Below are 22,308 nucleotides of genomic sequence, written 5' to 3' on the forward strand. Positions count from 1 at the left end.
CATTTTACATAACGTTTGGGATCACAGTTATCCGGCGCTCTACGCTGAGCACTTACTTTGGGGTTTCTATCTAAATCTCTGAGTGACCTGTCAGATGAAACCCAGGATCCATTCACTATAATGAGGCAGCAGAGTCCCTCTGGACTCCGTCTGGCCTCTGTTCAGCAATGTCCTTCCTTTCTCCAGTCACCTTCCACGACAGCATCATCAGAGGATGTCTCCCCGCCCAAATGGGGGACAGGAAACATAAGAGGTTAAATACCCCTCTCCTTCCTACAACCTTCAGTGTTTTTCCTGTCCCCTATGGGGCATGAAGAGGTTTTCAATGGTGCTGCCGTGGATCTGGAGCACCCCACGTAACCTTTCAATGCCAGGCAGCTGAGGTCGGGGGCTCTGCTCTCCTCCGGTGGCTGCTTCCGTCTCCACGTGTTCCGTGTAACTCGGGACCTTCCTGGCCCTCCTGTGCTCCCTCAAGGGGTAAAGCGGGGCGGTGATGTGCTGCCAAGGTCCTACTGTAGCTACCCGGCATCCTCCTCCTCCATGCTGCTGATTCCGTGGGTCTGTGTGCATCGGAAGTGACGTTGGTCTGAACTTCCAGTCCACTTCCTCTGCGTTCCATGCTGGAACGCACGCGCGCGCTGGCAGGTGCCAGGTCTTTGGAATCAGCGGCCATGTGGGGCACACTCCTAGTCGTTCCCCCCCCCAATTGGACCTGGGGGGAGCACAGAATGACGCTGAGATCTCAGTTTTGCTTAAAATCCTGGTTGAGGTTGCCGCCAGGTAAGACTCATTGTCTATGTTCCCCTGTGACTGTGGACACACTGACATGGACAGCGACTAACCCTCCCTATCTGCGACTGAAGAACCCAGCGTTCCCCCTCCTACTGTAAGTAGTGGGTGATGGTTCCCTGCTATCCAGGTACTTGTAACCCATGGGTTACTTAGTATACCTTCTCTCTCTTGTTAGGGAGAAAAGGTCTCAAGTCGCAAGTGTGGTATATGCGCCTCCAGGCTCCCTTCCACACATAAGAAAAGCTTTGCCAGCCGTGTACGGATGAGGTGTTATGTACGGAGCAGCCCTCCCACCTGGATAGCATCAAGACCCTCATAAAACAGGAGGTCCAATCCTCTATGGCTACTTTTTCCCAGGCACCAGTACCACAAATGCCTCCACCTAAGATAAGGAAGATAGTACCTGTGGAATCTGACTCAAACTCGGGTGAAATCCGTACCTCGGACTCGGAGGATTTTTGGGAGAATGAGGGCTCCACTTCCACCCCTATGTCAGAAAATAGGAAATATTACTCTTCTTCCGAAGATATGGAAGAACTAATTAGTATGGTGGGAGGAACCATGGGGGTTGAGGAGGAGGAAGTAAGACACTCTGTACAAGACGAGATGTTTGGGGTGGCTGAAACCCAGAGATCAGAAGGGGTTTCCTATACATGAGAATGTGCAGAACCTTATCCTTCAGGAGTGGGGCCTCCCTGAAAAAGGTCTTGTTGTCCCTTCGGAGCTAAAAAATCATTTCCCCCTGGACGGGGATGGTTCCTTATGGGAAAATCTTAAGGTGGATGTGCCGGTGTCTAGGGTAGCCAAAAAGACGGCTCTTCCCATTGAGGATTCTTCCCAGCTCAAAGATCCTATGGACCGGAAAATCGACACCTTGTTAAGGAAATCCTGGGACACCTCCACCAATCTGCTTAAAAGGAATGTGGCCTCAACATGCGTCGCCAGATCTCTATTCCTCTGGCTACACACGTTGGAAGTTCACCTTACTCAAGGTACTTCTACAGAAGGCAATAGGGTTCCTGGCTGACTCTTCTGCTGAGTCCGTCCGGGTGGTGGTGAGATCTGCTGTCCTCTCCAATTCATCCAGGAGAGCACTATGGCTAAAGTCTTGGGGGGGTGACTTTACTTCCAAATCTAAACTGTGCACTATTCCCTTTCAAGGCCACTATGTGTTCGGCCCAGTCCTGGATGATATCCTACATAAGGCTACGGACAAAAATAAATCCCTTCCCGTGCAGAAAAGTTATAGGAGGTGTTTTTTTCACCCCCCAAACCCCCCCGACCAACCCTCGCAGAGGGAGTTTAGGGGGGAAGGGCAAAAGAGGGCGATGGAGTTACCCCAAGGGTGGCAAGGGCAAGAACATTCTGGTGCCCCACCACCAACAAACCCCGGACAAATAATGACTGCTCTCCGGTCGGGGTTGACTCTCGCGTTTCCTCACCCAGTGGCAATCCATCTCCACAAACCACTGGGTTCTCCGTACCAAACGGGAAAGTCTGACGTTAGAATTCAAGAGTCCTCCCCCTCAATGCCTAAGGATTACCTCCCTGCAGTCTCCACATCTCCAAGAATCCCTGCTGTCAGATTTGCAGGATCTCCTTCAGATGGAGGTGATCTCTCAAGTTCCACTGCAGGAGATAGGCAGATGCCTTTATTCTCGTCTGTTTTTCATAACGAAACCCTCGGGGAAACATCGGGTTATCATAAATCTGAAACCTTTAAATCAAGTTGTCAGATATAGACGATTCAAAATGGAATCAATCAGGTCAGCAATCCCGCTCATCGGACAGAATTGGGTAATGGCTACACTAGATCTGAGGGATGCATACTATCATGTGCCGATCCATCCGGGCCACAGAAAGTTCCTCAGATTTGCAGTTTCCCACTGTCATCGGGTCAGCCATTTCCAGTTAAACGTCCTACCCTTCGGCATCTCATCAGCACTGCGGGTGTTTACCAAAATGATGGCGGAGGCAGTGATCTTCATCCGACGCTAGGGAGTGTGCATTATCCTGTATCTAGACGACTTTCTTATAGTCACATCATCTATTCCTTGTCTGAACCTAGATGGGCAGAGACCATGGAAATCCTGAAATCCCTGAACTGGATCCCAAATTTAGAAAAATCGGATCTTCATCCTTCCACAAGGAAGAAGTTTCTAGGAATCCTTCTAGATTCAGAGATGAGGACATCTTTCTTACCCAGGGATCGTCAACTCGACCTCGTCCAAAAAATTTCCAGATTCAGAGACCAGAGGTCACCTACCTTAAGGGATTCAATGTCCGTCCTGGGATCCCTGACTGCATGTATCCAGGCGGTATGCTGGGCTCAAGCTCGTACACGAGTCCTACAATCTCACGTACTTCTATATTCAAGAAGACATCCGGGTCCACTGATCAAGAGAATTCCACTTCCCAGTCATGTGAAATCATCCCTGTTGTGATGACTGGACTACCGAAACCTTCAGAGGGAGATCAGCTTCCCCTGAAGATGGTCCTTTCGGATGCCAGTGAGAGGGGCTGGGGTGCAGTAGTAGAAGGATCTTACTTCCAGGGGTTGTGGCCCTAAATATCAGCTCCAGCTCCTCAAATTTGAGAGAGATGAAAGCAGTGAAGGAAGCATTAAAAGCCTCATCTGCCCTGATTCAAGATCACCACGTGTGTGTCTATTCAGACAACGTGACCAGAGTGGCCTACCTCTGACACCATTGGGGCACAAAATATGCCAGTCTAAGATCAATCGCTGCAAGGATTTTTTTCTTGGGCAGAAAAACATCTATTGTCCATAAGGGCAGTACATCTAAAAGGGTCAGACAATATTGAGGCAGACTTCCTCAGCAGGAAAGACGTGCATCTGGGTGAGTGGTGCCTGGACTAAGCGGTCTTCTTGTCCTTGACTTCAAGATGGGGGAGTCCCGACGTAGACCTCTTTGCCAATGGCCAAAATGCAAAAGTGAAGATGTTCTTTTCCCTCTGTCCCGCAAGCGGAGCACAGGGAATCGACGCCTTCTTCCATCCTTGGAGCTTCAGCCTGGTGTACGCCTTCCTGCCAATACCCATGCTGGCGAGAACACTACAGAAGATTCGAATAGATCAAGTCACTATGATCTTAGTCGCTCTCATGTGGCCATGGAGAAGCTGACACGGTGCCTTGCTGGACATGGCTCAGGAGGGTCCTTTGCTTCTGTCTCAGAAGATCGACCTCCTTCACCAGGGTCCCCTTCTATAACCGGATCTAGGCAAATTGAACCTTGCGGCCTGGCTACTAAAGCCCAAATCTTAAAGGCTAAAGGACTCATGGATAAGGTAATCCAAACTCTCCAGAAAAGTAGAAAGCCAGTAACTAATGCCGTCTATGTCAATGTCTGGAAACGATTCTCATCCTGGTGTTTCCCTTCCATCCCAACATAGCGCAGATTTTAGACTTTCTGCAAAAGCGGTTGGAGCTTGGACTTACACCCAGTACACTGAAAGTGCAGGTATCTGCTCTTAGCTCTTTCTTTGATCAAGACCTAGCTGGCCACCGCTGGGTTAAACGCTTCATGACCTATGCAGCTAGAATTTATCCTAGGCTCTGTAGTCAGATCCCCCTTGGGATTTGAATATAGTCCTGAATAGTCTAACCCGAGATCCATTTGAACCTCTTTCATCCATGACCTTTAAGAACCTGACCCTCAAAGCCATCTTCTTAGTTGCGATTACTACCGTTAGCGCATAGAAGAGTTACAAGCCCTGTCGATACAGGAACCTTATCTAACTATCACTACAGACAGTATTATCCTTAGGTTAGATTCCTGCTTTATGCCTAAGGTAGTCTCAGGCTTTCACAGAGGTCAGGATATTGTGCTACCCTCATTCTGCCCAAATCCTTCCAACACAAAGGAAGAAATCCTTCACACCCTTGATGTCCGCAGGGTGGTCTTATATTACCTCCAACAAACAGAAAATTGGAGGATTGACCAAAACCTATTAATTCAGTTTGCGGGACGGAACAAGGGGAAGAAGGCGGCAAAGAATACAACTGCTAACTGGATCAAGCAAGCTATCTGTCTGGTGTATTCATCACAGAAACTTTCTCCTCCTGCTTCACTAAAGGCTCATTCTACGCGTGCAGTATCTACATCTTGGGCAGAGAGAGGGAAAGCATCTTCTGAGCAGATATGCAGAGCCGCTACCGTCTGTCCACTAAATTTCAATAGGGATTTAACATTTAGCAGATGAGTTCTGCAGGCTGTGATCCCTCCCTAAAGAAATGAGTTGTTGGTATGCTGTCGTGGAAGGTGACTGGAGAAAATAGAATTAGTCTTAAGGTTCCTAGAAACCGAATTACCAGTTAAACTAATTCTATTTTCAGAGGTGCACAAAACTGGCTGAGTGCACTTTTATGTATGACTAAAAAGACGGACACCGCCGGATCACAGGTTTTATGACGTACACAGTGTCTCCATCTGCCTCATTATAGGGAATCTTCAGCCAGAGGTTCTGTCTGAATCACCTATTTCAGAGATTTACACGGAAACCCCCGGTGTAAGCGCTGAGTGCAGAGCGCAGGATAAATGTGCACCGAGCCTTACTACGATCTTTGGGAGGCAGAATGAAAAAATCAACAGCATGTGAAGAATTGGTTTTATTTTTTTTTTTATGCCATTCTTCCTGCGGTATAAGTGATTAGCCGACTTTCTTCTTCGTGTCGGTGCAATTACAGCGATACCAGATGTATATCGAGTTTTTATGTTTGGCAGCTGTTACACACTAAATGACGCTTTTTTTGCAAAAACAAGTTTTTGCATCACCATATTTTGAGTTATAATTTTTCCATGTTTTGGCCGACAGAGTCATGTGACAGTTTGTTTTTTGCTGGTCGAGCTGACATTTTATTGGTACCATTTTTGTGCACATGACGTTTTTGATCGCTTTCTATTCTGATTTTTGAGAGACAGAATGATCAAACACCAGGAATTCAGGAATTTTAATGATGTTCCGTGTGTAGTAAAATTAATAAGGCAACTTTATTCTTTGGGTCAGTACGATTACAGTGATACCACATTTATATTTTTTTAACGTTTTGCCCATAGGGGTGGAGCAGCATATTCATCAACTGTAATGAGCGGCACCACGTGACCGCTCATACAGGAAGAAGCTGCGGCACGGAGAGGAGAGAGGAGACATCACGGGAGCTAGGTGAGTATTTCTCTGCATCTGCAAGGGGCCGGGCCGCGCACTGAGGATGGGAGGACACCAGCAAAGTTTATTTTTAACAAAAAATTAGAAAAAATTGATCTTTCATCTCTTCTCTCCAGCGAACGCTGCGGGGGAGAAGAGATGAATGCAGCCTTCAGCACCACACGGGGGGGACAGCGCTTACTGTAGCACTGTCTCTCCTGCACGGTCCGTGTGGTACCCGGGCGGCACAAGGCTGCCGCACGTGTGCCGCACGGATGGCCTACGTGAGCTCACGGACACACGGACACACGGACACGGATAACTCCGGTACCGATTTTTCCGGTAACGGAATTATCTGGACGTGTGGGACAGGCCTTAGGGTATGTGCACACATTGCAGATTTGCGTCTGGAATTTTCTGTGCGGATTCTGCATCTCCTGGCAGAAAACACAGGTGCGGATTTGATGTGTTTTTTATGCGGATTTTCTGCGGATTTCATGCGTTTTTACCCCTGCGGATTTCTATAATGGAATGGGTACAAAAACGCTGCAGATCCACACAAATAAATGACATGTTGCTTCTTTTAATCCGCAGCGTTTTCCGTGCGGAATTTTCCACACCATTAGCACAGCATTTTTTTCCCCATTGATTTACATTGTACTGTAAATCACTTGCGGATCTGCAGCGTTTCTGCATGGAAAAAAACGCTGTGGATCCTCAGTAAATCCGCAACGTGTGCACATAGCCTTGTACAATTTTTATTTTGATATGACTTTTTGATCTCGTTTTATTCTACTTTTTGTTTGGTGGAATGATGAAAAAGCAAAGGTTTTTGCTCTCTTTATTTTTTTTACGGTGTGCGCTTAATGAGTGAACAAGTGTGACCGTTTTATGGGTTGGATCGCTATATCAAATGTGTACTTTTTGCGTGTGTGTATATATGTATGTATGTGTGTGTATGTGTGTGTATATATATATCTAAAATCATTTAAAGATTTTTCTGTATTTTCATGACTATGAAAATTGTACATTCACACTGAAGGCATCAAAACTATGAATTAACATATGTGGAATTATATACTTAACAAAAAAGTGTGAAACAACTGAAATTATGTCTTATATTCTCGGTTCTTCAAAGTAGCCACCTTTTGCTTTGATGACTGCTTTGCACGCTCTTGGCCATTCTCTTGATGAGCTTCAAGAGGTAGTCACCGGGAATGGTTTTCACTTCACAGGTGTGCCCTGTCAGGTTTAAAGGGAACCTGTCACCCCCCACAGGCGTTTTTAACTAAAAGAGCCACCTTGTGCAGCAGTAATGCTGCATTCTGACAAGGTGGCTCTTTTAGTTCTGGGTGCTGTAACTGCCGAAATAATCAGTTTTGTAATTTGTCCTAAATACCTTTTCTTCAGTCAAGGAGGCAGGCCTTTTCCCCCTGCTGCAGACGCCACACAGCCGTCAATCAATTCTTCTTGGCGCCGGGCGCCGCCTCCTCACCACTGTTTTGAAATGAGCCGGCGCCTGCGCTCTTTTCTCCTGCCTTGGGCAGGCGCAGTGAGCGCTGCCCGTCTGTCCTCATATGCAGTCCAGCTGACTGCGCCTGTGCGAACGCCCTGCCTGTGAATCCCCGCCCCGCAATGTCTTCTTATTTATTCATACTACGGGGCTGGGATTCACAGGCAGGGCGTCTGCACAGGCGCAGTCAGCTGGACTGCATATGAGGACAGACGGGCAGCGCTCATTGTGCCTGCCCAAGGCAGGAGAAAAGAGCGCAGGCACCGGCTCATTTCAAAACAGCGATGAGGAGCCGGCGCCAAGAAGATTTGATTGATGGCTGTGTGGCGTCTGCAGCAGGGGGGAAAGGCCTGCCTCCTTGACTGAAGAAAAGGTATTTAGGACAAATTACAAAACTGATTATTTCGGCAGTTAGAGCACCCAGAACTAAAAGAGCCACCTTGTCAGAATGCAGCATTACTGCTGCACAAGGTGGCTCTTTTAGTTAAAAACGCCTGGGGGGGTGACAGTTTCCCTTTATTAAGTGGGATTTCTTGCCTTATAAATGGTGTTGGGACCATCAGTTGTGTTGTGCAGAAGTCTGATGGATACACAGCTGATAGTCCTACTGAATAGACTGTTAGCTGCTTTTTTCTTGCCATAATACAAATTCTAAGTAAAGAAAAACGAGTGGCTATCATTACTTTAAGAAATGAAGGTCAGTCAGTCCGAAAAATTGGGGAAACTTTCTGATGCGTCGGCGGCCGGTCCCGCCGCGGTGGCCGGTGCCGTGGCGGCGGCGGCGACCGGTGCGACGACGGGGGTCTGCGTGGTGCTAAAGGTGGCTGTGCGGTGGTGGTGGCAGCGGCGTTGTCTCTGTGTGCAGGCATGTCCGATGGGACTACAAGTCCCATCGGGCTCTGCCTGCTACAGTGACAGTGAATGACACATTAGCCAATGATGGGACAGTAGTAGTCCCATCATCCGGCTAATGTGTTGAATGTAAAAAAAAAACAAAGAAAAAAAAAAACACATATACAGTACATACATACATAGAACACATACAGAACATGCGACATGCGACGACATGCGCCATGCGACGACATACTGCATGCGACGACATACAGCATGCGACGACATGCTGCATGCGACGACATGCATGCGACGACATGCGCCATGCGACGACATGCGCATACAGTACGTGTACATACATAGACATACTGTACAGTACATACATACATACAGACATACAGACATACAGTACATATAACATAGAGTATATACTCACCATCACTTGTCACTTTGATCCCCGAAGCCATTGTCATCTGTAAAAAATATTAAAATAATAAACAAACAATATACTCCCTGATCCGCAGAAATCCAATTAAAACGAGTGTCCCTCGACGATCTCCCGTGGAGAGCAGGAGCATCTGCTGATGCAACCACTCTCCAGGGGCTCCAGGAACACAATGAGGGGAGGAAGTTATCCTTCCACAATGTATTCCCCACAATGTATTCCTACGCCCCTGTGAGAAAATAGTCCCTAGTCTCACTTTATGGCATGCTGTATGAGAAAGTTGCCACGCAGCTTTTTGCCATAAAGTGAGACCAGTGAACTTTAGTAACCTCAGTGATGCACTGCAGGAGCCATTGTCTCCTGTAAGTGTGTCACTGAGGGTCCTATAGAGCAGTGACATCACCCGATGTCACTGTTCTATAGGGGAGATCGTTGTGGGACACTTGTTATTAATTGGACTACGGCGGACAGGTAGTATACGGTTTATTATTTTACGTTTTTTGCAGGCGCTGAAGTATGGTAAGTATGGTTAAATGAAGAATATTAAAATACTTTTTCCTAATGTGTGTGTGTTTTATTAACCCTTTTTTAGTATTGTTTTAATAACGGATAGGCGTCTTATTGACGCCTCTCCGTTATTAACCTGGCTTAATGTCACCTTACAATAGCAAGGTGACATTAACCCCTTATTACCCCATATCCCACCGCTACACGGGAGTGGGAAGAGAGGGGCTAAGTGCCGGAATTGGTGCATCTTACAGATGCGCCATTTCTGGGGCGGCTGCGGACTGGTATTTGTAGCCGGAGGGGGACCAATATCCATGGCCCCTCTCTAGGCTATGAATATCAGCCCGCAGCTGTCTGCGTAGCCTTTCTGGCTATAAAATATAGGGGGACCCCACGTCTTTTTTGGGGGGGTCCCCCTATTTTAATAGCCAGTAAAGGCTACCCAGACAGCTGCGGGCTGATATTCATAGCAGGCTACAAATATTGGCCCCCGGCCGTCGGCTTTCCCCCTCTGGCGCAGAAAATTGCGCGGGAGCCCACGCCGTTTTTTTCCATTTTTTATTAAATTAAACGCTCATTAAGGCCTGTTTCACACTTGCGTCGGCACGGGTCCATCGCTATGCGTTGGGCCGACGTACCGACGCACGTTGTGAAATTTGTGCAGTTTTTCAACGCATCCACTGCCCATTCTGAAGTCCGGGGAGGAGGGGGCGGAGTTTTGGCCACGCATGCGCGGTAGAAAATGGCAGACGCGACGGACGTGCCAACGGTCCGCCAAAACACGTTGCACGATGGACGCGACGTGTGGCCATCCATCGCAATCCTTCACTAATACACGTCTATGGGTAAAAAACGCATCCTGCGAGCACATTTGCACGATCCGTTTTTTTCCCAAAAAGACGGATTACTAAAAACGCAAGTGTGAAAGTAGCCTTAGGCTGCTTTCACACTAGCATCGGTAAGGGGCCGTCGCGCTGCGTCGCTAATAAAAGTCTATGGAGAAAAAACTCATCCTGCAGACAACTTTGCAGGACGAGTTTTTTCTCCACAACGACGCATTGCGATGTGCAGTGCACGGCGCTAGTGTGAAAGAGGCCTTAGAAACATCGGCCTTTCTATTATGTATCTATGGATATATCTATCTATAGATATATTTATAGATAGATATATCTATAGATACATAGATGTATCTATCCATATATTTGGCTGCTTTCACACATCAGGTTTTTGCCGTGAGGCACAATCCGGCGAGTTTTGAAAAAAACGGATCCATTTTTTTCCGCCGGATCTGTTTTTTTTCTCATAGAGTTTCATCCGTTTTTTGCCGGATCCGTCAAAAAAGCTGTTTCCGCCGGATGGAAAACACATACAGAGGAACGTTTTTTCTGTCCTGCGAAAAAACGCACAGCGACGGATCCGGCAAAAAAACATATGAAACTGAGCTGTGAAATGATGAATCCGGCCTTGAAATCCATTTTTTCATGCATGTTTCCATTCAAATCATGCACATTTTCCGTTTATTTACTTATTTCCAAAAACGGCATTAAAACCGCGCATAAACCGCACAAAAAAAAGCATCAAAACTGCACCAAAAACTGCATCAAAACTGCACCAAAAACTGCATCAAAACCTGGTGCAGTTTTGCAGTTTTGGTGCGGTGTTGATGCAGTTTTTGGTGCGGTTTTGATGCAGTTCTTGGTGTGGTTTTGGTGCGGCTTTTTCCGCAGCATGTGCACAACAAGTCTGCGGCTCCCATAGACTTACATTGGTTGTACACTACACTGCGGATTTGATGCAATTCTGTGCGGCAAAAAACGCTGCGGATCTGCAATCAGATCCGCAACGTGTGCACACAGCCTTAGCATTTAGTGAACCTAGCCAAAAAGCCAAGCAAAAAACAAGTGTAAGATTGCACTTTTTTTGCACTTTCATCGCACTTTGAATTTTTTTCACATTTTCTGCTACACAACATGGTAAAACCAATGGTGTCGTTCAAAAGTAGAACTTGTCACGCAAAAGATCACATGGCCATATTGACGGAAAAATTATGGCTCTGGAAAGAAGGGGAGCGATAAACGAAAACAAAAAAGCTCCAGGGGTGAAGGGGTTTAGAAACATGGATATGGACATACCTATGGAAATAGACATAGATATATAGATATATCTGTATCTATCTATCTATCTATCTATCTATCTATCTATCTATCTATCTATCTATCCATCTGTGTGTAATGGAGTGTGGGTTGGACAAATGTAAAAGAGGAGGTTGGACAGAAATGACATCACAAATCTTTTTGAAGCTAGAGGAGGGAGGGGTTGGGGTGTGTTTTGGAGTGGGTGTGGTAGGTTTGTGCTTAGTAGCAGTGCAATGCATCATGGAACTTGTAGTATTAGAGCACAGTAACTCAGGAGAAAGGAAGTTGTCGATTAACCCCATGAGAGCTGAATCCAGCACTAAAGATGTGCTGCTACAGCATGATAAAAGGTAATATTGCTAAAATAAACACAGTAGATGTTTTCAGTGGCACATAATAGCAAGATTTATGAAAAAAAAAAAAGGTTATAGTAGTGGACAACTTCTTTAATAAAAACCAAATATATTCCCATCTCACTTGTTTATTTTCACCAGGTAAACCAATATAACTGCACAAAATTTAGAAATAAACATTTCTGACATGCAAAAACTAAACCCCAAAAATTAGTGACGAATATAGCCACCTTTCTTTATGATGACGTCACTCAACAGCCTTCCATCCATAGATTCTGTCAGTTTCTTGATCTGTCTATGAGTCGCCCCATGGGCAAGAGGTTACTCTGTACCGGGTCCAGTACTTCACAGGGGGGTGTCACGGCGGCGACCCGGTCCATAGCCCTGGGCGCCCATGTAAAAGGGAAAGGTCTTTAAAGAGATAAAGTTTGTGTTTGTGACGCCACCTGTGGTATTCGGTCAGGGTGACCGATGCTGCTTTAAGGGGTCCGCTGGGGTGATGTTATGGCAGCAAGATGGCATACCTTCCCACAGGTGAAGTATGTCCCCAGGGCTTCCCAGTAAGTAGATGGTGGATGGTAAGAGGTGCAGTGAAGAACAAGGACACAAGGTTGCAGTCTCTTTACCTTTACTTAAGACTTCAGCATCCACAGTCCAGGGCACCAGACCACAGGGTGGGCTGAGTCCGGGCAGTTTGGAGGCAAGTCCAGAGTCCCCTTGTCCAGGTGGAAATCAGTAGCCTTCCCTTGCGCTGCAGTGGTGTAGTCCCTTACTGCCTATGGCTTCACATAAGGGTCTCACAGATGTGATGTTTCTCTCTCTGTCCCCATATAGGATAGGACAAAACCCGTATGACTGGTGACTTGAGCCTGTTTATAGGGTCTCTTAGATAACCCGGCTCTGTGGGGTGTCAACGTGCCTCCTGGGTATAAGTGCGGACAGGTAACGTGCAATTACCTGTGCTGCCTGTCTCTGAAGTACGGCATAGAGGTCCTTACTCCCTCGGTGTTCCGGCTACCTGAGTGGGGCTGGTCCCCTTCTGGTATCCTCTCCTTTGCTTCGACTTCCTTCACGCTCACTGCAATACAGTTCTCCTTCAAAATGTCTCTTTCTGGGAGCTGCAGCTCTGAGGGCATGCACAGCTCCGTGGACCCTCTGTCCTCATCAGACTACTGTCTGGAACTCTATCTGACTTTCCCTACAGACTACCAGATATATATATATATATATATATATATATATATATATATATATATACTAGATGGTGGCCCGATTCTAACGCATCGGGTATTCTAGAATATGCATGTCCACGTAGTATATTGCCCGCCCACGTAGTATATTGCCCAGCCACGTAGTATATTGCCCAGCCACGTAGTATATTGCCCAGCCACGTAGTATATTGCCCAGCCACGTAGTATATTAACCAGCCACGTAGTATATTGCCCAGCCACGTAGTATATTGCCCAGCCACGTAGTATATTGCCCAGCCACGTAGTATATTGCCCAGTCACGTAGTATATTGCCCAGTGACGTAGTATATTGCCCAGCTACGTAGTATATTGCCCAGTCACGTAGTATATTGCCCAGCCACGTAGTATATTGCCCAGCGACGTAGTATATTGCCCAGCGACGTAGTATATTAACCAGCCACGTAGTATATTGCCCAGCCACGTAGTATATTGCCCAGCCACGTAGTATATTGCCCAGCCACGTAGTATATTGCCCAGTGACGTAGTATATTGCCCAGCTACGTAGTATATTGCCCAGCCACGTAGTATATTGCCCAGCCACGTAGTATATTGCCCAGCAACGTAGTATATTGCCCAGCGACGTAGTATATTGCCCAGCTACGTAGTATATTGCCCAGTCACGTAGTATATTGCCCAGCGACGTAGTATATTGCCCAGCGACGTAGTATATTGCTCAGTGCCGTAGTATATTGCCCAGTGACGTAGTACACAGCACAGAGCCACGTAGTATATTGCACAGCGAAGTAGTATATAGCACCCAGTAACATAGTATATTGGCCAGTCACGTAGTATATTGCCCAGCAACGTTTGTCACAGGTTAAAAAATAAAAAATAAACCTATACTCACCTCTCCGAGGGCCCCTTGTAGTCCACGGCAGCTTCCGGTCCCAGGGTTGGCCTGAGCACAGGACCTGTGATGATGTCGCGGTCACATGACCGTGTAGCGGTCACATGACCGTGACGTCACGGCAGGTCCTTTCCGCGCAGGCCTTGTCACGACGGCGCGGTCACATGACCGTGACGTCATGGCAGGTCCTTCTGCCATAGGATCTTTGCCACCGCAACCTGTAACGGAAGATGGAGGGTGGCGCGAGCGGCTCAGCGGACTACAGAGGGTGAGTATAGCAGGTTTTTTTTTTTATTTATTATTTTTAACATTACATTTTGTACTATTGATGCCGCATAGGCAGCATCAATAGTACAAAGTTGGGGACACACAGGGTTAATAGCGGCGGTAACGGAGTGCGTTACCCGCGGCATAACTCGGTCCGTTACCGCCGGCATTAACCCTGTGTGAGCGCTGACCGGAGGGGTGTATGCAGGCGCCGGGCATTGAGTGCGGGGAGTAAGGAGCGGCCATTTTTTTCCGGACTGTGCGCGTCGCTGATTGGTCGCGGCAGCAGCTGCCGAGACCAATCAGCGAACGAATAACTGCGACAGAAAGACGGAAGTACCCTTAGACAATTATATAGTAGATATATATATATAGGTAGTGACCTAATAAATAGGAGCAGAAGCTCCCCCTGGTGACCTGGAGTGTGAAATGTGTTGCATGTTTGTGATACCTGGATGTAGTTATCCTTCTTTGCCTCCAAACGTAGCATCACTCTCCCTGAGAGGAAAGCGACACCACTGCGATGACCAGGAACCTGGGGCGCCGCATCTACAATCAACATTGCGTGCAGCAGCCACCACAGCCTCCCAGACACTGTTCCGAGAGGTGTACTGTTTTTCCCTCCCTGTAGATCTCACATTTTATGAAGGACCACAGGTTCTCTATGGGGTTCAGATCAGGTGAACAAGGGGGCCATGTCATTATTTTTTCTTCTTTGAGACATTTACTGGCCAGCCACGCTGTTGAGTAGTTGGAGGCATGTGGTGGAGCATTGTCCTGCATGAAAATCATGTTTTTCTTGAACGATACCGACTTCTTACTGTACCACTGCTTGAAGAAGTTGTCTTCCAGAAACTGGCAGTAGGTCTGGGAGTTGAGCTTCACTCAACCCGAAAAGGTCCCACAAGTTCATCTTTGATGATACCAGCCCATAACAGTACCCCACCTCCACCTTGCTGGCGTCTGAGTCGGAGTGGAGCACTCTGCCCTTTTCTGATCCAGCCTCTGACCCATCCTTCTGGCCCATCAAGAGTCACTCTCATTTCATCAGTCCATAAAACCTTTGAAAAGTCAGTCTTAAGATATTTCTTGGCCCAGTCTTGAAGTTTTATCTTATGTTTCTTGTTCAAAGGTGGTCGTTTTTCAGCCTTCCTTACCTTGGCCATGTCCCTGAGTATCACACACCTTGTGCTTTGTGTTACTCCAGTAAAGTTGCAGCTCTGAAATATGGCAACACTGGTGGCAAATGGCATCTTGGCAGCTTCACGCTTGATTTTCCTCAATTCATGGGCAGTTATTTTGCGCCTTTTTTGCCCAATATGCTTCTTTGACCCTGTTGGCTATTTGCAATGAAACACTTGATTGTTTGGTGATCACGCTTCAAAAGTTTGGCAATTTCAAGACTGCTGCATCCCTCTGCAAGACAGCTCACAATTTTGGACTTTTCAGAGCCCATCAAATCTCTCTTCTGACCCATATTGCCAAAGGAAAGGAAGTTGCCTAATAATTAAGCACACCTTATATATGGTTTTGATGTCATTAGACAACACCCCTCCTCATTACAGAGATGCACATCTCCTGATTTACTTAATTGGTAGTTGGCTCTCAAGGCTGAACAGCTTGCAGTAGGACAACATGGATAAAAATCATGAGATCAAAATACAACTTGCCTAATAATTCTGCACACAGGGTATATATATATATATATATATATATATATAGATAGATAGATAGATAGATAGATAGATAGATATATAGATAGATATATATAGAGAGAGATATAAAGATAAAAAAAGGAAAACAGCACAAAAATTAAAGAAAAACAAGGGCTTTAATGCCTGAACAGCGTGGCAACGTTTCGGATATAGTATCCTTTCTCAAGCTTCTTTAATTTTTGTGCTGTTTTCCTTTTTTTATCTTTATTACTGGAGGCCAATTGAACTTTGGTTGGGAAAGCGCTGCACGACAACTGCGGTAATATGTGATGCTGTTCCAATTTTGACTTATATATAGAGATATATATATATATATGTATGTGTGTGTGAGTTTAGTAGGAGCAGCAGTGCTGCGCACTGTGCCACTGGAATAAACGTCTAAAATGTTTTGCGTTGTTTTGCTTAATTTTGCTACATTTATACTTATGTTTATGATGTTATTTGAATGAGAAAAAGGAAAATTTTTCAAAAATAAACAGTTTAAAAAAATATATATATCCTACGCCGGTGGTCCAGGTTTTGACGGGAATATGGCCTCATTACATGACTGGTTAACTGGAAGGCCTCATCTGCCACAAGGACATATGGCACAGATTCTTGATTGGAGCCTGGAAGTTGACGTGGTGGTGGTAGGTCCAACTGGTTATTGCGCAGCCGCCGACCCATAATGGAAGAATTGAAGACTCTAGAGTCTCCAGTTCTCCCATAGGCCCCAATATCTGCAATTATAAACCTGTAGTGACAGTCAACCACAGCCAACAACACTACCTACTACGCACAGGTAGACAGGACTATGCCGGAGATAGTAGACCTCCCAATCAAAAATTCAAGATGTAGGGCAGCATACGAAAAGCCAGTTGTCAGGAAGCTGAAAGCAGACAAAAATAAAAATTACAAGGTTTGAATGATTTAGAACATTCATATAGAGCACAAGTACTGTGTGAAACTAACAAGCCAGGCTAGCAGTACATTCAAAAATTAACACTGGCTATGTGAATTTAACATTAACCACATATTCTTACTACTAATTTAGTAGAGTTTTTACATATATTAATAATAAATTTACATCAGCTGCTAAGCATAACTAAATAACACATTTATTAGAGACACATCATCAACATAGAGTATGTGAGGAGGAGAAATGCATACTGTAAAGTAAGGAGAAGATGCTCCTCTGCGGATATACATTTCCGCATCCTGGTGTCCTGAAAGGTTATCCCAGGGCGCACTGTCTCCAACAAAAATATCAAAGGTGGCAAGACTCATGCAACAATATTGGAAAAACTTGTTGGGATGTGTCCTCATAGATGCATATAAATGGTGGAAATGGACTTTAATGAGGCGTTGCCTCAAAAGCGAATGGACCCACATTCGTCTCCTCCTCCTCCTCGGATCCACTATCACTGGGTATGGCTGGCCAAAGCGGCGTGACAAAACCCAGTTGTATAAGACTAGCTCAGTTGGGGTGAAATGAAGTAGGTCTGACATGTTGCCAACAAACCACCAACACAAGGACAGCAGCAAAGTACTGCAGTGCGCAGGCGCCGGGCCTCTTGACCTTTCCCGGCACCTGAGCACTGCAGTACTTTGCACTGCCCTCAACAGGGTAGACAAAGTACGCCTGTGCCGGAGCCGCAGCGTGACTACAAGAAGAGGACGTCATCGTAAGAAGATGGGAGGCCCCCGGACCGGACCGTGACGCCTATCTGACCACAGCGGGACCGCCCCTGGGTGAGTATAGTCTAACTTCTTTTTATCATCTTTCAGGATACATCGGGGGCTTATCTACAGCATTCCAGAATGCTGTAGATAAGCCCCTGATGCTGGTGGGCTTAGCTCCTCTTTGATTTTGGGGGTGACAGGATCCCTTTAAAAGGACCCCCGTGGGGGATCGCGGTAAACGTACTCGGATTTCCCATAGACTTACATTGGGCTGGTTGCTCGGGTCGAGTACCCGAGTATTCCAATTTGCTTGACACGAGCAATGTGCACCCAAGCATTTTAGTGATCGCCCATCACTAGTTATAATCTATAGGAGGAGTGAATATTTTGACTCCACAGCCACTTTCCGGAAATTAACACGCAGTGGATGTTGGAGAGTGAAAATTACACATTTGCTATTTTATTACCCAACACATAGTGCCCAGATTGTGCTCCAGGAGACACAGACCGTAAATTAAGTGGATTCTTTTCACTATAATATTGCTAAACACAGGGATCCTAAATGTTGTTTGAGCACACTGCAAGTCTCAGAAGTGAGAGAGGATTTTGCTGGATTGGTTTATAGAAACCCCCTTGCTTTTCAACAGCCTTTGAGCCACTAATAGTGTGGGAACCTCTGTTTTTCCATTGACAGAAGATGACCTGAGTGGGGACTTGTTTTTTTTTACATAGCTTGCCATTTGTATGGACAGTTTAAGTAGAAATGTTCACAAATATAAAACTCAAAGATATTTTATTAAAAAATAATAATTGTTTTTTCTTAGCAGATGACTGTACCAGGAGATCAGAGGGACAGCTGACATCTTCAAATTTTAAATCAGATGATCTTGAGATCCTACAAGATGCAATGGAAGTGAATGCTATTACTCCAGATACACCATCATCCCCTCACAGAAAAGATATGTCAGCTGATCCTAAGAAACAGGTCCCAACTTCTGATTCATTACCAACTACTAAGGAAAATCAAAGTCACAAAAGAGACAATAAAAACCAAACTGCTCCTAAAGCAAAAAAGTCATTTTCATGTTCAGAATGTGGAAAATATTTTAATTGCAAATCAAGTTTTGTTACTCACCAGAGAACTCACACAGGAGAGAAGCCTTTTTCCTGTTCAGAATGTGGAAAATGTTTTGCACAGAAATCACATTTTGTTATTCACCAGAGAACTCACACAGGGGAGAAGCCTTTTTCCTGTTTGGAATGTGGGAAATGTTTTATCCAGAAAGCGGTTCTTGATGGCCACCAGAGAGCTCACACAGGGGAGAAGCCTTTTTCCTGTTCAGAATGTGGGAAATGTTTTAAATGGAAAACAGATCTTGGTCGCCATCAACGAACTCACAGAGGGGAGAAGCCTTTTTCCTGTTCAGAATGTGGGAAATGTTTTAACTATAAATCAGATTGTGTTAATCACCAGAGAATCCACACAGGGGAGAAGCCTTTTTCATGTTCGGAATGTGGGGAATGTTTTAAATGGAAAACAGGTCTTGATCGCCATCAGAGAACTCACACAGGGGAGAAGCCTTTTTCCTGTTCAGAATGTGGGAAATGTTTTAAGAATAAATCAGGTTGTGTTAATCACCAGAGAATCCACACAGGGGAGAAGCCTTTTTGCTGTTCGGAATGTGGGAAATGTTTTAACCAGAAATCGGTTCTTCATCGCCATCAGAGCGCTCACACAGGGGAGAAGCCTTTTTCCTGTTCAAAATGTGAGAAATGTTTTAAATGGAAAGTAAATCTTAATCACCATCAGAGAACTCACACAGGGGAGAAGCCTTTTTCATGTTCAGAATGTGGAAAATGTTTTAAATGGAAAATAAATCTTGATCGCCATCAGAGAACTCACACAGGGGAAAAGCCTTTTTCCTGTTCAGAATGTGGGAAATGTTTTAACTATAAATCAGATTGTGTTAACCACCAGAAAATCCACACAGGGGAGAAGCCATTTTCCTGTTCAGAATGTGGGAAATGTTTTAACCGGAAAGCTAATCTTGTTAGACATCAGAGCAGTCACACCGAGGAAAAGCCTTTTTCATTTTCTTAATGTGGGAAATATTTTACTTGGAAATCAAATGTTAATAAACATCAGAGACGTCACATAGGGGAGAAGCCTTTTTTATGTTCAGAATGTTGGAATCATTTTAACCAAAAGTGGATCTTCTTAAAGGGGTTGTCTCTTTATTAATTACAAATGTAAAACTATACCCATAATTCACCACCTCAAGGTTAGTCAGAAAGTGATTAATGGATAAAACATGTACCATGTACATGGATGTAACATGTACATGTACTCAGGTTCGACAGGAGGAAAACAGGAGGCACGTTCCTTTAAAAGTTCATGCGGGTTTATTGCTTCATTATCCCAGAAGTAAAAACAGAAAGTAAACAGCATTTAGATCAGGCAAAACAAAACACAAAATGTCCTTAGCAGGGCTCTGCTCCAACAGGCCTGTGGGCACACAGGCTGGGGTAATGTAAAATGCTCAGGCTTGGGCTGGAGCTACACACACAGGAGGCCTACTCCCTTCCAACACACAGACCATGTGCCAAACAGCCTTCATTATGTAGGCTGTAACCACACCTAGAGGTGAGGTATGTGGCTAGCCAGATCCACCTATCTCTCATAGCTACCCGCAACCCGGACCCAGGTGCATCAAACGATCCTCCTAGTGCTTACGTGTACTAAAAAAAATACTCTGGGTTACATCACAAAGAGCAGCCATCTCTGTGACACATACCTCCCATCTACTACATGGCCACCAGCCTCCTTATACCACATTTCAATATACAGTATAGGGTGAGGTGGTATATATACACACTCACTCTCCAAGCCTCTCATTTATATTAGTTTCATCATCCTCACCAAAGGCGGCTCATCAAGAGACTATTTAATATTGACCTATATTCAAGCGAGACTAGACAAAAAAAACCCTAAAATCATGTATCATGTTATCCGAAACAGTCAGAAAACTAGCCATATATAGGCAGATCCCAGACTTTAAACTATATACTTCATAAGTTTATAAGCCACTCCAGTGGTGGTCAGTCAGGAATAGGACGTATGTGAAGGTACAGTATAAATATATATATATATATATATATATATATATATATATATATATATTATTGTTTTTTTTTTCTCTTATAGGTACTGCCCTAGTTTTGTATTGTAACAGCAGTCTATTAGTAGTGCAGACAAATTGTCCCAGACTAAACTCAGTTTTCAGACGGCCCAATATGTACCACTCAGGGAACACATACCTGCTCCAAAGACCATTACCAGCTTCTAACTAATGGCCATGCTAGAGTCATTCAGGGAATAAGCGCAATATCAATATAAAGACAAGGGATATGTGAAACAGTAATGTCTGGAAGAGCAATTATTTAGTATGAATATGGAAATCATCTCTGGAGCACTTAAATGTTCCATGAGCTGTATATACTGTATTTTCACATACTACCTATTCCTGACACTGGAGTGGCTTATAAACTTATGAAGTACAGTATATAGTTTGAAGTCTGGGGTCTGCCAATATGAGTTGAACTAGACGACCTTTAAAGTCTTCCTTCAACCTTAAAAACTATGTTACGATGTTATATATGGCTAGTTTTCTGACTGTTTGGAATAACATGATACATGATTTTAGGGTTTTCTTCATCTAGTCTCACTTGAATATAGGTCAATATTAAGTAGTCTGATGAGTCGTCTTTGCGGACCATGAAACCCGTAGAGATGAGAGGCTTGGAGAGTGAGTGTGTATACGCCACCACACCCTATATACTGAGACGTGAGGTACATGTTTTTTTTCTATTACTCACCTGGCTAACCTTCATGGGTATAGTTTTACATTTGGAATTAATAAGGTTTAGTTCTATCCTTTTGTCAGTGAATCTTCTAATCAAGGGATAATTTTATATATAATTATATATTATTATAATTTTTTTCTCAGTAAACTCATTCCTCATGTTTGGCTTTAATAAAATATAAACATTCATACTTCGTCCGCCGGTTCCTCTTCAGCGGTGTCGAGACTCACTGTCCCGGTGTTTATATGCGTTTGTTACATCACACGAGCCCTGCACCCAATCAGCGGCAGTTTCACCATTCCCGCCTTCAGACGTATTGAACATCAACAGGAAGCCAGGGCTGTGTCTGCTCTGACTGCCTCATGATACTCGATTTGTCTGAAGGTGGGGACAGTGACGCCACCACTGAATGGGCGCAAGGCTCACATAATGTGAAAACCTCAAAAGAGACCCAAGAATGCAAGTGCTGACACCGCTGAAACGGTGCCAGAATGGAGGGTTTATATAAGTGTTTTTATTTTAACAGGACCAAACATGAGGAATGAGAAGGGGTTGTCCAACTAGTGGACAACCTTTTTAAACATCAAAAATCCTACACAGAGAAAAGTAATTATCATACCTAGTGTGTGAGAAATGAATTACAGGAAAATCGTATTTTGTTGACCATCAAAAATAACTCAGACGGCAAGAAACTATATGTTATTGACAAACTGTACAAAAACATGATGCGTGCAGTGTGTGTGGGAGTTTTATAGAATAAACCAAATACCAACAGAAAATAAACTGGTGAAACGCGTAGAGGTCACATGGCATCTAATTGATAAGTACCCCTCTGACTATTCCTTATTCTATATCTTACTGATGTATTCAAGGGCTGTTCATACATATGGACATTGGTTTTGGTTACTATCTAATATCCTATTTGAGGATTGAGCCTTTGGTTATATCTATAGATATCTAAATC

At 44.8% G+C, this 22,308-nt stretch overlaps 1 protein-coding gene across 1 annotated transcript in view; it reads left to right on the forward strand.

Moving 5' to 3' along the window:
- The window catches only part of LOC143766523 (uncharacterized), a 46,337-nt gene extending 25,737 nt beyond the window's left edge, over positions 1–20,600 (forward strand). The window contains exon 6 of the mRNA XM_077254278.1: positions 18,308–20,600. Within this exon, the coding sequence (XP_077110393.1) occupies positions 18,308–19,581 (1,274 nt within the window). The 3' untranslated portion in view covers positions 19,582–20,600. The remainder of the gene's footprint in view (positions 1–18,307) is intronic.
- Positions 20,601–22,308: the final 1,708 nt, after the last annotated feature.

Source organism: Ranitomeya variabilis, chromosome 4 (genome assembly GCF_051348905.1).
Source record: "Ranitomeya variabilis isolate aRanVar5 chromosome 4, aRanVar5.hap1, whole genome shotgun sequence".
Lineage (NCBI taxonomy): Eukaryota > Metazoa > Chordata > Amphibia > Anura > Dendrobatidae > Ranitomeya > Ranitomeya variabilis.